Source organism: Peromyscus maniculatus, chromosome 4 (genome assembly GCF_049852395.1).
Source record: "Peromyscus maniculatus bairdii isolate BWxNUB_F1_BW_parent chromosome 4, HU_Pman_BW_mat_3.1, whole genome shotgun sequence".
Lineage (NCBI taxonomy): Eukaryota > Metazoa > Chordata > Mammalia > Rodentia > Cricetidae > Peromyscus > Peromyscus maniculatus.
This window is the reverse complement of record NC_134855.1, coordinates 66876823-66894213: the sequence shown is the minus strand read 5'-3', so window position 1 is coordinate 66894213 and position 17391 is coordinate 66876823. Positions and strand designations below refer to the sequence as shown.

The 17391-nt window shown below is 35.8% G+C and overlaps 2 protein-coding genes across 2 annotated transcripts; both read left to right on the top strand.

The window, feature by feature from the left end:
* The first annotated feature begins 6802 nt into the window (after positions 1-6802).
* Positions 6803-7747, top strand: LOC102920816 (olfactory receptor 4A5-like). Its single transcript, XM_006998193.2, has one exon. It carries the CDS (start codon positions 6803-6805, stop codon positions 7745-7747), a length of 945 nt encoding a protein of 314 aa, XP_006998255.2.
* A 7318-nt stretch (positions 7748-15065) lies between these two features.
* On the top strand, positions 15066-16545 carry LOC102920520 (olfactory receptor 4A5-like). Its single transcript, XM_076568706.1, has 2 exons — positions 15066-15619; positions 16155-16545. Exons 1-2 carry the CDS (start codon positions 15066-15068, stop codon positions 16543-16545), a joined length of 945 nt encoding a protein of 314 aa, XP_076424821.1.
* Positions 16546-17391: the final 846 nt, after the last annotated feature.

Here is a 17391-nt window from a genome sequence, read left to right as displayed (position 1 = left end):
CTATAATGAAAGTGCAGCTTGGATCTGTATTCTCATCATAAAGCACATTTCCCAATTATCTTTTTACCAGGTTTCAGCTTATTGGTATACATTAAAATATCTTGGAAATATAGAATTATTTATCCCATAGAACTTAAAAATTATTTTACATTTTATTGCTACATTAGTTTTAAATACTTAGCATAATATTCTTAATTTTGCCTTAAACATTTAAAAATGCTTAAAGGAAAAAAATAATTTATTTAAGTCAGAGACATAATTACCCTTTCTATTTTCTTTTTTTCTGTTAATCTAAATTTTCATGTGATATACTTCATGTCTACCTTAAGAAGTACTTTTTCATTCCTTATGATACCAATACTTTGGCTATGACTTTGTTCAACTCTCATTTATTATATAGACATTAAAGATTTACTATTTTATTCTATGTGTGTCTGTTTACTTGCATGTATATATGTTCATCATGTGCATGTCTGGTGTCCACAGAGTCCAGAAGTGGGCATTGGATCCCCTGGAACCACAGTTACAGATGGTGGGCTGCCATGTGTGCTCAAACTGAACTCAGATTTGCAATAACAGCAAGTGCTCTTAATTACTGAGCCTTCTCTCTGGCTCTATGTTATATAGGTTTTAATCTCAAAATTTAGGGGAGTCCATCATTTGACGGCTCAGATCCTGCATCAAGGCTTCGTGAAACAGAAGATCCAATGTGTAAGTAAACATATGATGACATGCTCATTGGAACAGATAACATATTGAGATAAGGAATGACACTGGAAATCTTATAATTCTTTCAAATATAATTACTTTTCAGTAGAAAGTTATTAAATTAATATTAAATAGAAATTAAAGAATTAAATTAGAGAATTAATGTCATTTTGGTTCCATCTGACACTGATCCAGGATACTAGCAAATGGTTCCATACATAGTTAGGGGTAATTATGATTGCTTATCTCTCCAAGAATTAGAACCTCAAATACCAACTCTAAGAGAAACTCTAAGAGACTCTTTACTTCCCAACTTTGTACCACTGCACCTAAAGTTTCTTGGGCAGACTGTCTATCATACTCAGTGGAATACTATGTTTTTCTGGGATATGGTTGGGTACCTGTACCAAAACTACTTCCTGTTCTGGCTTGTCTAAATATTACTTCCTTTACTTAATATTTCATGAGGTACAACTAATAGTTTCCCAGACTTCACACTTTAGAAATTTTCTTTTCCAATTATAGGTTTTTAAATTCAACTTGTGGTTAGTTACTCATTCTTGGCAAGATCCAAATCCATTACCTCTAGAGATTAGTGAAGGGAAGAAATCTGTTCAAGAGAGATTACTTCATTTGAATTTCTTCCAAATATTACAATAAGCTTAGTTATTAAAATAGCAATGTTGCAAACAAATCATAGACTATGTCATACATATAAATGGAAGTGTTAGTCCCAGAAGTTCTCTGAAAACTAAATTCTACTCAGTCTAGGGTACACCTTCAGTTGGTATTAGATTCTTGAGGTACAAATTTTTGTTGCATTCATCTTTGCTTCTCAGAGTTCATGGAAGATCTCAGTTTCTGGAAACTTCCATATATAGGTATCTGTTTTGCTAGGAAGAAGAGGGCCTTAGAAAGAAAGTTTCTACTCAAATTCTTTAAAGGCTGAAGACATCTTTTTCTCATGAGGAACCTTTATTATCAGTTTCTAAGAACTGAAATCATGGCCTTTGCTTCTTGTTTACCTGACTTATTCATGAGGCACATTGATGTTTCATACCTTCCCTTTGGAAAGCTTTACTGATTGAAAAGAGAAAAAGGTTGATAAAATTTTAATTAATATATGTCAGTATTAATAATGAGGCATGAAATGTTAGTTTCCACTTTAATTAAGTTAATTACTTCTTAATATGCATGCAAATGTAATTTTTTATATGAAGAAATTTTCCTTGAATGCAAGAATTTTCAACTACTTTTTATATTAAAATTTAAAATGATTTTAAAGTGCTTTTTATATTCTAGGCATTCATTTGGATGCTCTTACATTTTCCTGAAAGACTGAGAAAATGGGAATTCTTGTTAAAAATGTTTGCTACAAACTTGGTAAGTTTGCTAATTTATCTGTGTTTACTAAACAACCACACATTATTAGACATTCTAGAAAAACACTCAGGTAAGTGAAATATTGTTATCAAAACAGTAAAAACAAACAAACAAAACAAAACTTTTTTTTTCCTTGAAGAAGAATAAGATTCAAGATGCAAATTTTTGAGCCTGCCACCAAGAGAATTTAGCTAAATATCCCTGGCCCTGGGGTGTACTGAAATATAGAGGGAATTTTAATATATTCTAAAATTCTAATAGTTTCTAAACTGAGAGGATTAAGAGAGAAACACTTAGAGATTAATCAAATTATAATCTTACATTTAGTCTTTGTTGCAGACTGATTTGGTTCATTTTCCATCTTGCTAAAACAGAAATGGAACATGTTCCATACATCAAACCCCACTATCTCTTACTATATCTTATGGACTAATATATTTTATATGATGTAGTAACAAAGCAGCATGATTTTACACACACACATACACACACACACACACACACACAGGAAATTCTAAATTACAGATCCACTTTACTGTTTACGGTGTAGCAGAACAGATGTTTATTATGTTCTGATAGCTTCATGTGGGCTTATATATATTTATTTAATTTATTTAATTTATTATTATTTAAGATATATATATATATATATATATATATATATATATATATATATCTTAAAATAATTCCTTTAATTAGAGCAGTGCTTTGTGTACTGTCACCTAGAGCGATTACACAAGGCAGTTAAAGTATTTTATTGTACCAGATTACATAAGGCCATCATGTAATTTGAGCCGATCCTTCTTCCATTTCCTCACTCAGCTTTCTTTCCACTGCGCCTGTTGATGCCCACACACAGCTTTGCTTTTACATTTTCGCCATAATGGGACATATAAATGCAGGAAAATATGCAGTTATCATTTTTGAGGCTGACTTAATAAGCTTAACACATTATCTCTGATCCATACAGTTTCTTTCAAATGACATAATTTCACTCTTTTTTTTTTTTTTTTTGGTTTTTCGAGACAGGGTTTCTCTGTGTAGCTTTGCGCCTTTCCTGGAGCTCACTTGGTAGACCAGGCTGGCCTCGAACTCACAGAGATCCGCCTGGCTCTGCCTCCCAAGTGCTGGGATTAAAGGTGTGCGCCACCACCGCCCGGCTCACTCTTTTTTTTTTTAATGGCTGGAAAAATCCCCTCATTTTAACACATGGATATTTGCTATTCTTTAAAATATTTTTAAAAATTAGAATATAATTGTATAACAGCCCCCTTCCCTTTTCTCTCTCCAATCCTTCCTGTGTCTGTCTCACTGTCTCTCACACTGAACAGTTCTTTTTCTTTGTTATTGCTATCTGTCTTTAAAATGTTCTTAACAACAGTATTAAATTATTTTTGTTTTGAAACTGCTAATAGTAGTTTAAATTGAAGCCATTCATATTATTTAAGTTTTTAATAGAACAAAATCTTTGATAATTTCCAGTATAGTTTACATTTAATATGATACAGTTTAAGTACCCCATTTTTATTCTATTATGTAAATAATTACACTAGTCACTAAGATGGAAAATGAACCTCATGATCCAGTACTGTTAATGTAAACAATATAAAAAACAAGATATTGAAGAGCTATTGTTACATTCCTGTGTGTTATAAGAGGCGTGCCTATTTTAGCCTCGTGTCTTCAAGAAGGACAATAACACCCCCTGAGTCAGATGGAAGCAGCAATGTGGACAAGACCTGTAGAAGATGCATATACAATTGGATTTTCAAGAAAGCCCTTCTTCACCACCAAGCATGGTTCCATATGAATGGAACTTACTAAGTTTCTTTAAGCCAACATAATTTCCTTCCAGGTAAATACTGTTGGTACCTGTGTATACTTGTAGTACCTTTGTATACTTGCATCGAGGATTTCTAATATACATTAAATCTATGTCCTGAAGTGGTTCCTGAGTTACATTATGCTATTCTTTGTATGTTGGGCTATGTCTACAATCCCTTTTGACTGAGAATGTTATGATTAGTTATGAGCTGAAACACTCAAGAATATCATCAAGCATTATCAGCCATTTACATTTTTCCAGTGCTTTAGTCATTTTACACGAAGATCAGATAAAATACCCTCTGATGTAGATATTGATGTTTCTATGGTAAAATGAACAATGAAAAAGAACAATGGACGTTGGATAGTGTCACATAGTAAGTGAATGGATCTAACACTTCCACACACATGTATGGCTCCAGAGTCTAGAGTGCTGTGATTCATTCCCTCCCTGCAAGTGTGCCTTGGTTCTTAGTTCACATGAACAAGAAATTTAAAGTGATTATTTGGTCACAGTAGTTGTCACATCCCATTTTTCTTTATTAACATTATTCAGAAAACAGCAATAAGCTCTGGAATCTTATTTGATTATACAAATATGAAAAAAGAATAAAAATTTTCAGAAGAATACACAAAGATAGATCTGAACTCGACCATGATTAAACCTAAGCAGTGCTAGATCCAAGACGTTATGAACTGGAAAACAGATCAAGGGGATTGAGGCCAAGGGGTAAAGGGCAGAAGAGTCAATAAAGCCAGACTGTGGCTTCAGGGCAGATCCTATGTTCCATCCCCTAGAAAGTGTAGTTTATTTATTGGTAGTGAAAAGTCTTTGAATATATTAAAGTAAAGAAGTGTAACAATCATATTTCTGTTTTCTCCACTTGCTGACCAGAGTAAAGTCCAGATAATTCTGCATGACATTCTGTGAGCAATAAAGCAAACCAAATTAGAAGAGGCAGGCAATGGAACTGTCTTCTGGCTTCTTTTGGCTCCCTATGTTCCTTTGAGGCAGACTATAATTGATGTATTTCTAGTCTTAATTAAGAAACTGAGGTTAAAGATTTGCCCACTGTTGAATGGAGGGACTGGAATGCATAGGGATGCCTCCTCCAGATCTACCACTGGATTTCCTTTTGACTGAAGGATATCAGTCAGCAAGATTAATCAAATCAGGCACTTGAAAATGCCCCCACCTTTAAATCATAGGATTCTTTGTGACTCCCACACATCTCTGACTTACTGAAATGCATATGAAATGATAAAGGCATGTGAATATTTATAGTGCAAGCTTCTTCTAACATAAAAATAGAATCTTTCTTAGAGTGATGGTGGTCATAGTGAGACTCATGATAAAATTCTAAGTAAAATAAATTTCTGGTCCTAATAGTTAATATTCCCTCGTAGCAAAACCCCTCAATTAGCCAGACTGAAAACATAAAAGGACACTGAATATGTGGAAGCCTTGATCTCTATCTGAAAGGGCCCACTTTCTCATTTTGAGCTTTTACCTCAAACCACACTGAGGGCAAGTTAGCAGTGAGAATTCTGGGGGCTGATGGCCAAGGTCCCTAGACATGAGATGTTTAATTGTTCCTGCATATTTTAACTATAAAAGAATCTAAGTTAACTTATTTAATCCTTTTATTTTTCAAAGTGCAAACTAAGATATATTTATAATTACATTTAAAAACAATCTAAACAAAGGTCTTACCACACCAATTATTCATTTTCTTTTGACTGTGTTGTGTTTGGTCATCCTGATGCTGAATTTATATTGGAACACTCTCAATACTTAGGAAACATTATACTTAAAACCACACCACTCTCTTTAGTATCTTCCTTGATAGTTTCTATTTTCTCTTCCTTTGCTTCCCAGCTTAGCCTAATAATTATAAAACAAATATACTATCTGGTAAAATTTTATTTAGTAACAGTTGTAGATGAGTTACAGTCAGATAAAAATGTTTGCAAAAAATCCTAATAGTATATTACTGTGATAAGAATTGATATATACATAGATGAATATATTTATAGCTCCTTAGATACCTGACAGTCAAGTTAAGAAAAAATAACTATCATAGTCAGTAATGTGCTAATTAATGGTGGGGTTATTTGATATAGTTCAAATTCAGATTTTCATGATCAAATGAGAGATACATAAATAATAAAAGCCTTTTAAGATGTAGAAGGTATGTGTTGAGAAGTATAATATCATTGCATTAATCTGGTTGTACCAGGATACATGCTATTTTGGATGTGACATAAATTATATCAAAGGATCCTTCACAAAGATTACCAACTAGAACGACAGTCTATCTCTTAGTCAACATATTTAGCATTTATTGCCACAACTGTCTGTAAGACTCTTAAAAGAAGGACTCTTCCCCTGAATGTTTTTCTCTCTGTATGTGAATAGAATTATGTAGCTATGTTGTTCACATTATTGTAGGTTTCCCACCATTCCTCACCTCAGTGTCTATGCCCTTTCATTTCAGGGTATTCAGGTTGTACATGTGTTTTGCTAAGAACACCAGCAGTGAACATTTTTTAGGCAGCTTTTGGTTGATGATGAAACCAGAATGATATGTGTTTTGGTAGTTTTAAATATATGAATGACTGAAATGCCTTTGTCTACTCGTGTATGTGTCAATCCATTGAGGTCTTCAATAGAAGTTGGAACTGATGACATTATTAAGTTCTGTGGTGATATTTGCAAGAGGAACTCAATACGCGCTTGCCAACCATCTAACTCCAACTCACAACACAGAAGGTAGTAATGAAGATGTGTTTTATGACAAAACAGATTCATGGACTTGTTCACTATTAATGGCAGATACTGTTTTCCTGATCTCCTGTCTCTGAAACCCACCTGCTAGAAGAGTAAATGGGAAAGAATAGCAATGTTACAGAATTTATCCTACTGGGTCTCACTCAGGATCCTGCTGGGCAAAAAGCATTATTTGTCACGTTTTTACTCACATACATTGTGACCATGGCAGGCAACCTGCTCATTATAGTGACAGTCATTGCCAGCCCCTCCTTGGGCTCCCCAATGTACTTTTTCCTTGCCTATCTGTCACTCATGGATGTTATTTATTCCACTGCCATCTCACCCAAGTTGATTATAGACTTACTCTGTAATAGAAAGATCATCTCTTTCAACGCTTGCATGGGCCAGCTCTTTGTAGAACACTTCTTTGGTGGAACTGAGATCTTCCTTTTGGTGGCAATGGCCTATGATCGCTATGTTGCCATTTGTAAGCCACTGCACTATTTGACCATCATGACTCAACGGGTTTGTATCCTCTTGTTGGTGGCAACCTGGGCTGGAGGTTTTGCACACTCTGTGGCTCAAGTTCTCTTTGTTTATGATCTTCCTTTCTGTGGTCCCAATGTCATTGACCACTTTGCCTGTGACATGTATCCATTATTGGGACTTGTGTGCACTGACACCTACTTCCTTGGTCTTACTGTCATTGCCAATGATGGAGCAATCTGTATGGGGGTCTTTATTATTCTCTTAGCTTCCTATGGAATCATTCTAAACTCTCTTAAGACTCACAGTGAGGAAGGGAGGCGCAAAGCCCTGTCTACCTGCAGCTCTCATATCATGGTGGTTATCCTATTTTTTGTTCCTTGTATTTTCATGTATGTTCGGCCTGTTTGCAATTTTCCTATTGATAAATCTGTTACTATATTTTATACAGTTGTCACTCCCATGTTGAATCCCTTAATATACACCTTGAGAAATTCAGAGATTAAATGTTCCATGCTAAAACTCTGGTCTAAAATGTTGCATAGCGATAGAGTAAGGAAGTCTTGTTGTTAAACAGGATAGCAATCCTAAAGTGATAGACAGCAAGTGATGACAAATGATTGTGCTTGCTCAATGAATTCACTGGGGATATTTTTATATACAAATCATAAATGCAGAGTAAGCTTTGGTTTATGATTAAGGTCAGTTCAACAGAGAATTTCTGCAAGAGAAATAAAAGTAATGGAGTTTAGTTACTATTAGAGTAGAGTTTAGTTACTACTATGATGAAGGAGAGAAAACTGATCTTGAACATTTTTCTTTTCATTTAAGACTGAAGTGGGACTGAGATGAAAATATTTTTAAATGAAGAAACAGTGATAATTTTGGAAATGTTTAATCACATAATTTGTTAGAAAGAAATGTGTCTAATATGCAAATTTCTGAGACCAATGAGATTTTTAGATGAAGTTGGTTATTTTTCTGTCTGTAGATAAATGTATATGGCTACATTATGAGCACTGTTTTAGACTTATCACCATGCTAATTTTGTTAATTGTAGTTTGTTTGTTTACTGCACAGAGGTCAGCGCTGAAACCATAACACACAAAAAGGCACACTCAGTTGGTTGTAAATATACATGTGTGCATATACACACATACATGTAACAATAATAACTAAAGAAAATGAAGCTAGTAACTTGAGAGTGGGGGGGCATGAGAAGAGTTGGAGGGAAGAAAGCAAGGGGAAAGACTGATGTAATTCTCTTTCAATTAAAATGTATTTTAAAATATAGTTTGACTATAAATGTGTGTATGCTTGAACTATATCATTTTTATTTTGTGTATTATAATTAAATTATGTACTATACTGTTTTTTGAATTCCTTAGATATTTGATCACATTGGATGCTTCTTCCACTTAGAGTTATATGATACACACATCAGCCATGTTATCTTACAAATAATATATTTAAGGTTCCTTGATTTAATTTATTTGTTAAATTAATAAAAAACAACTTTTGGTGGATTCTATCACCTACTTGTGGTCTTTTATATAGAACTCTGTGACAGTGCAGGCCAATGTTTAACTAAACACATGAGGATACATTACTGGGAGTGAGGGCAAATGATAGCAATGGAGGCCTTTGGCACCACTGCTTCTTAGAAAATAACAATTTTGTTTATAAACCATTATCCTATGACTATTGAATACAGATTAATGGAATAAATGAACAGAATGAGGGTAACTGTGACTTCATTTCACACAGATCTAGGCCTCCAACAGAGGCTTTCACACCCGCTGAAGGACAGAACTATGATTGTCAGTGTCTCCAAGAATCACCAGGTGCAACAGAGTCTGCAGTTCTCAGCCCCCCATCTCTGTACCTAACACTTCTTATGCAGGTTCTCCTCATATTCAGCATGACCTGAGTCTTGCTGGGGTGTGGTTGAATAATCAGGCTAAGGCTGCTTCCTCTTTCAAGTGTGTTTAGCATTGCTTGCCTACTTAAATATTTCATTATGTTTAGGAAGTGATCTCCTATGCCAATGCGTTCAAGACTATTTCCTACTTTCTCTTCTAGCAGGTTCAGAGTAGCTGGATTTATGTTGAGGTCTTTGATCCACTTGGACTTAAGTTTTGTGCATGGTGACAGATATGGATCTATTTGCAGCCTTCTACACGTAGATATCCAGTTATGCCAGCACCATTTGTTGAAGATGCTTTCTTTTTTCCATTGTACACTTTTGGCTTCTTTGTCAAAAATTATATGTCCATAGGTGTGTGGGTTAATGTCAGGGTCTTCAATTCGATTCCATTGGTCCACATGTCAGTTTTTATGCCAATACCAAGCTGTTTTTATTACTGTAGCTCTATAGTAGAGCTTGAAGTCAGGGATTGTGATGCCTCCAGAAGTTGTTTTATTGTACAGGTTTCTTTAAGCTATCCTGGGTTTTTTGTTTTTCCATATGAAGTTGAGTATTATTCTTTCCAGGTCTGTGAAGAATTATGTTGGTATTTTGATGGGGATTGCATTGAATCTGTAAATTGCTTTTGGTAAGATTGCCATTTTTACTATGTTAACCCTGCCTATCCATGAGCATGGGAGATCTTTCCATTTTCTGACATCTTCTTCAATTTCTTTTTTCAGGGACTTAAAGTTCTTGTCATATAGGTCCTTCACTTGCTTGGTTAGTGTTACCCCAAGGTATTTTATGTCATTTTTGGCTATTGTAAAGGGTGATGTATCTCTAATTGCCTTCTCAGCTTCTTTGTTCATTGTATATAGGAGGGCTACTGATTTTTTTTGAGTTGATCTTGTATCCTGCTATGTTGCTGAAGGTGTTTATAAGCTTTATCAATTCCTGGGTGGAATCTTTGGGGTCACTCAAGTATACTATCATGTCATCTGCAAATAGGGAAAGCTTGACTTCTTCCTTTCCAATTTGAATCCCCTTAATCTCCTTATGTTGTCTTATTGCTCTGGCTAGAACTTCAAGTACTATATTGAATAAGTATGGGGAGAGTGGACAGCCTTGTCTCGTTCCTGATTTTAGTGCAATTGCTTTGAGTTTCTCTCCATTTAATTTGATGTTGGCTGTTGGTTTGCTATATATTGCCTTTATTATGTTTAGGTATGTTCCCTGTATTCCTGATCGCTCCAAGACTTTTATCATGGAGGGGTGTTGGATTTTGTCAAATGCCTTTTCTGCATCTAGTGAGATGATCATGTGTTTTTTTTTCTTTGAGTTTGTTTATATGGTGTATTACATTGATGGACTTTCGTATGTTGAACCACCCTTGCATCCCTGGGATGAAGCCTACTTAGATCACTTCCTAAATATAACACCAGTAGCGCAGACACTGAGACAAACAATCAATCAATGGGACCTCTTGAAACTGAGAAGCTTTTGTAGAGCAAAGGATACGGTCAACAAGGCAAAGCGACAGCCTACAGAATGGGAAAAGATCTTCACCAACCCCACATCTGACAGAGGACTGATATCCAGAATATATAAGGAACTCAAGAAATTAGACATCAAAACGACCAACAGTCCAATTGAGAAATGGGCTTTAGAATTAAACAGAGAATTCTCAACAGAGGAAACCCAAATGGCTGAAAGACGTTTAAGGAATTGCTCAACATCCCTAATCATCAGGGGAATGCAAATCAAAACAACTCTGAGATACCACCTTACGCCTGTCAGAGTGGCTAAGATCAAAAACACTAAAGACACTTTATGCTGGAGAGGATGTGGAACTAGGGGAACTCTCCTCCACTGCTGGTGGGAATGCAAGCTTGTACAACCACTTTGGAAATCAATATGGCGCTTTCTTAGAAAATTGGGAATCAATCTCCCCCAAGATCCAGCTATACCACTCCTGGGCATATACCCAAGAAATGCTCAATCATACCACAAGAGCACTTGCTCAGCTATGTTCATATCAGCATTGTTTGTAATAGCCAAAACCTGGAAACAACCTAGATGCCCTTCAACTGAAGAATGGATAAATAAATTGTGGCACATATAAACAATGGAATACTACTCAGCAGAGAAAAACTTGGCTCGGTCTGGGAGGCGGGGAATGGACCTGCCTGGACTGAGTCTACCAGGTCGATCCCGGTCCTCGGGGGAGACCTTGATATGGGGGAGGTGGGAATGGGGGGTGGGGTGGGGGGAGAGGGGGCGAGAAGGGGAGAACAGGGGAATCTGTGGCTATTATGTTGAACTGAATGGTGTTGTAAAATAATAATAAAAAATATTTCATTATGGGTAACTTATAGTTCTTACACATTTTGAAATTTTCCTTTAACATTACAAATTTTCCAAAGGAACTTGGCAGTTAGCAATTCATTCTTGGCAAGGTCCAAGGTTTTTACCTCCAGATACTATTGAAATGAGAAATCTATACAAAAGAGATGACTTCATTTGAATTTGTTCCAAATATACCAACAAAATTATCTACTAAAATAGGAATGATGTTGTAGACTGTATAGTGAATATTAATGAAAGAAATGTTTTCCTGGTTGTATGACTCAAGATAGCTGCAAACTCATACTCTGCTCAAGTTGAAGTGTTCTTATTTAGTTGTTGAGGTATGTTATTTTTTTTTTCTGTGTTTCTCATTGCTTATGAGAGTTTGTTAGAAGCCTCGATTTCTTGGAACTTTCCACATGCAGGAACATGTTTTTAATAACAAAGGAAAAAAAACACTCAGGGGATTCTACTTGAATGACTTAAACACTGAAGACTTCTGTTTCCATTCTACTATATATCTTAATGTTTCAAAGAATTTAAATTGCTCTCTTTGCCTTGTTGGGCACCTGGCTTATTTGTGAGCCAAGTAAATGCTATTGTATCTACTAAAGCCAATGCTCTTTTAAAAATTGGTATTTATTTTTGAGATTATAGTACAATGAGAGTATTTCTCCTTTCCCCTTTCCCCTTCCAAACCCTCCCAAGTACCCCTTCCTAATCTCCTTCAAATTAATGTGCTCTTTTTTCACAAATTGTTACTGCGTATGTGTGTGTGTGTGTGTGTATGTGTGTATACAAGCGTACAACTTGTTCAGTCCAGATAATGACAATGCTCTTTTTTTTTTTTTTTTTTTTTTTTTTTTGAGACAGGGTGTCTCTGTGTAGCTTTGCGCCTTTCCTGGGACTCACTTGGTAGCCCAGGCTGGCCTCAAACTCACAGAGATCCGCCTGGCTCTGCTTCCCGAGTGCTGGGATTAAAGGCGTGTGCCACCAACGCCCAGCCGACAATGCTCTTTTAATACTTTTACTACAAATGATTGAAATGTGTAAAAGTACACACAGTTAAATTTAATGATATTTTTTACTTGTTTCCACAAGTTATTCATTGAATTTGTCTTTACAAGGTACTTTTGGCATAGTTATTAAAACATAACATCTTTTTTGCAAGAACAAGCTTCCCCAGGTGTTGACAATATCCAACTACCCTTCACAGTAAGTTTTCACAATGTATTTAAGTGTTTTTTTTTTTTATATATTTGATGGATTACCTTGCATGCACTTGCACTTCTCTAACAGACTGAGGTATGGGGAGGTGATGTGGAAGTGCATTTGCTGAGGCCATTAGGAACTGTTGCTGCTGTGTCCTGAACACACCCACTGCATCGCTCTGCCTTCCTCACTGCTATCTCCTCTAGCTAGTCCTCTGTGTCCTCACACAGCTTTGCTTCTGCTTTCATGGCACCTGTACAACTGTGATTTTATGTGTCTGTATAAAAATAAGGACCCATAAATGAGAGAAAACATGTAGTGTTTGTTTTTCTGATACCATCTTAATTCATTCACCTTGTCTTTCTGCAGCCTCATCCATTTTCCTACAAACACTATGAGTCTCACTCTTCTTAGTGGCTGAAAAACGGTTCATTGTTATACACTATATTTTAAGACTATATTTTAAAAGACACATGTTTTAAACAATTTTGCTAATTTTTTCTAGATAAGCACTAATAATATTTTAAGCTTAAAGTAGTCTTTATTTTTATAGTATCAAATCTTGTATAATTTATAGAATAGCTGACATGAGTTTAAGTGTGGTATGGATTAAGCCCTCTATTGTAACTTAACTATGTAAACAATTAGCTGCCCTTTAAAAGTTTTGTTCTGGTGAAACCCAACATTGATAAATAATGAGAGGCACTAAAACACAGAGAATAAAAAGTAGAAGAGACAGAATTGGACCTAGTTACTTTATTTCTCTATGTTGTACAGTAAGCATGTTTTTATTAGTCTAATATTTCATAAGTAACATACATCTTCTGACCTAGATGGAAATAGAAATATGAATGAAATATGCAGATGATGCATCACAATTACTTCTAACAAAAGGCCAGATGCTCAGTGTCAAACTCTGCACATTAATCACAACATCTATTCACTTAAGATGTTGCATGTACGTAAAACACCTTATATGAAACAAACAAACCTAACCAAACACCATATGAGGAAGACTGTGTGGAAGTCTCTGTTGCAAAAAATGTTGAAACAGAGGCAAAGGGAATGATTTTTTGAGTTGCTCAAGGTCACAGAGATAGTACATAAGGACCAGGAGACTGCAAATCTTGCTCATAGCTCCATAGGTCTCAGTGTTCACCACTGGGCTACTTTATATCTCTAAATGTGGCTCAGGTTTTATCTTGGTACATCATGAACAATGAACTAGAGTCATTACTTGATTACAGTAATTAACACATTTCCTTTTACTCAATTAGTATGATCCAGGAAACAGAAATAAGCTTGGAAAGATAAGGATTCTGAAGTCATCTTTTCTAACCCTTTTAGTTTTCAGTATGAAAAACAGACAAATATATTTATAACTATAATTATATGTCTAGAGATGATCCAACACCATGCCTTCTCACACTGTTTTATGTGTTTTCCTTTGAGAATGCTGTCCTCGGTTATTTTGATACTGAATTTCTGTGTGAGCACTCTGAGTACCTAGGAAGCATTAGTATAAAGCCATACTCCACTGCTCACTATCTTTCCTTTCAGTTTCTCTTTTCTCAGCTCTCACTGTCCAGTTTATCCCGATAGTCTTGACAAAGTATGTTGGCTGTTGGTACAGTAGTTGGTGAAAGATGTAGGTTAGCTCAGCTATAAAATATTTGTTGAAATATTGATAGCCTATAATGATGGTAAGAATTGATGTATTTAAACAGTGATATGGGTCCAGAAAATTTTGATGATCAATCTCAGATGAAGTAATTGCTATAGGCAATAATATGCTAAATAACATTGGACTTATTTAAAATACATTAAAATCTAGTCCCCTAAGCCTGGAGGAGACATACTTGAAGAGTAAAAATCTTTTGAGATCTCAAAATCCAGCAGAAAGCTGGAGGCCCCAGGATGAGTGCTGCTTTGTGTGCTACATAGAACGTATTATAAAGTACTCTTCATAGTACTAACAGTTTAAAAGCCTGGAGTGGCATGCAATGATAAACTTAAGAGTTTATTGCCACCTCTACATTTTAATGTTTTTGTTGTTATTTTGTTCTATTTGTTTTTTTTTTTTTTTTGGAGGAATCCTTCTGGGTGTTTGCTGATATTCTGACAATAAGTAAGTGGTTTTAAACATATGACTGAAGCACTTTTGTTTGTTTTCTTATGTGGAGCTCTACTGAGGTTTTGAGGTAAAATCTAAGTACTTATCAAATTATTAGCACCAGGGGTGTGGACATATTTGCCAGAGGAACTAAGCAGATGCTTATCAAGTGCCTACTTCTTGTTTATTACTGTAAAAGTTATTAATGAACATGTGCTTTGTGACAGAATGGATTGATAATCTTGTTCAAAATGTCATGGCAGGTCCTGTTCTGAGCTCTTGCCTCTTAAACAATCCTGAAAGAAGAGTAAATGGAACTGAGTAACAATGTCACAGAATTTATCCTACTGGGTCTCACTCAGGATCCTGCTGGGCAAAATGCATTATTTGTTGTGTTTTTACTCATCTACATTGTGACAATGGTGGGCAACCTGCTCATTGTGGGGACAGTGATTGCCAGCCCCTCCTTGGGTTCTCCAATGTACTTCTTCCTTGCCTACCTGTCACTCATGGATGCTGTTTATTCCACTGTGATCTCACCCAAATTACATACAGACTTACTCTGTGCTAAGAGGACAGTCTCCTTACCAGCTTGCATGGTCCAGCTCTTTGTAGAACACTTATTTGGTGGTGCCGAGGTCTTCCTTCTGATGGCGATGGCCTATGATCGCTATGTGGCCATCTGTAAACCACTGCACTATTTGACCATCATGAATCACCGGGCTTGTATCCTTCTGTTGGTGGTTTCCTGGACTGGAGTGTTTGCACATTCTCTGGTTCAAGTTATGTTTGTATATAACCTTCCTTTCTGTGGCCCTAATATCATTGACCATTTTGCCTGTGACAGGTATCCATTACTGGGACTTGCATGTGTAGCAGGAATCTTAAAGTGTCTTATTAATAAAATCAAACCTGAGGCCAGTTATTAGGGTGAACCCTGGAAGATCAGAGAGCCAGAACAAGCCACAGCTACCTCACCTCACCAGATCCTCAGCTGGTCTAGTTTCCTCAGACTGGAGACCTCTGAGTCCTCATCCAGAATGGGTCTCAGCTGAACTGCTGCTCAAAAGCCTGAATGCTTAACCAGGCCGAATGCTTAACCAGGCCAAATGCTTAACCAGCCAAATACTTCTAGTTTCTGGTCCTCACACCTTATATACCTTTCTGCTTTCTACCACCATTCCCTGGGATTAAAGGCTTGCTTTCTGGGATTAAAGGCATGATGAGTCACCATGCCTGTCTGTATCCTTGAACACATGGATTTCTGCCTCTGGAATGCTAGCATTAAAGGCGTGTGCTACTACTGCCTAACCTCTATGTTTAATATTGTCGCTATTCTGTCTCTGACCCCAGATAAGTTTATTAGAGTGCAGTATTTTGGGGAATACAATACCACCACATGCATGCACTGACACTTACTTAATAGGACTGACTGTGGTTGCCAATGGTGGAGCAATCTGTATGGTGGTCTTTGTCCTTCTCTTATTCTCCTATGGTGTTATTCTAAGCTCCCTTAAGAGTCACAGTCAGGAAGGGAGGCACAAAGCCCTGTCCACCTGCAGCTCTCACATCACTGTGGTGGTTCTATTTTTTGTTCCCTGCATTTTCATGTATGTTAGACCTGTGTCCAACTTTCCCATTGATAAATTTATTACTGTTTTTTACACAGTTTTCACACCCATGCTGAATCCTTTAATATACACTTTGAGGAATTCAGAGATAAAAAGTTCTATGCAAAAACTCTGGTGTATAATGTTATGTACATATAGAGTAAAGATGTTCTGTTGCTGAAGAATATGCTAATTCTGAGATATCAAAGAAACACCGAGAATTATCAAAAAAAATATCTGGCCAGTGAATTTTCTAAACTGTTCAATTTAACTGTGTTTTAACATTGTTTTTCATGATGTCATCATGATATTGATCTAATTAACAAAGAAATGTTTTGTGGAAGCATCATGTTTCTAAAATACCTGTTGAACTTTAGCATACTATATAATTTAAATAATTTATTTCAGGATAATCAAAGTTTTTTTATTTGACTTATATAAAAATTTGAACCTTTCTTAGTTTGCATCTATGTTGGACTATCACGAACAGAGGAACATAAAGTATTTCCATTGTGATATGGAAACACCACCTATAATTTGAAGAACTTTTGTTTTGCTTTGTATTCTTTTTTTTAATTTTTTTTTATTTATTTATTATGTATATAGAAGAGGGTTCGAGATCTCATTACAGATGGTTGTGATCCACCATGTGGGTGCTGGGAATTGAACTCAGGACCTCTGGATGAGCAGTCAGTGCTCTTAATCTCTGAGCCATCTCTCCAGCCCTTGCTTTGTATTCTTAATTTGACATAAATCTTATTATGTGTATGTAAGGCATACAGTATGATGATACAGAATGCAGATAATAAAAGAATTCCTTAAGTCAAAATAGTAACTTCTCCACTTAAATTGCTATCCATGTTTTTTCTTTTTATTTGATAACAGCCGAAACCTACTCACAGTGTCAGCTCGACATGTGATTCACTTTATTGCCTACATGCCATGCTTATTAGTCATTGAATACAATATAATATTATTTTGTAATTTGAGTTAATAGAATTGAATGTAAATTTTCTATGTTTTTTCT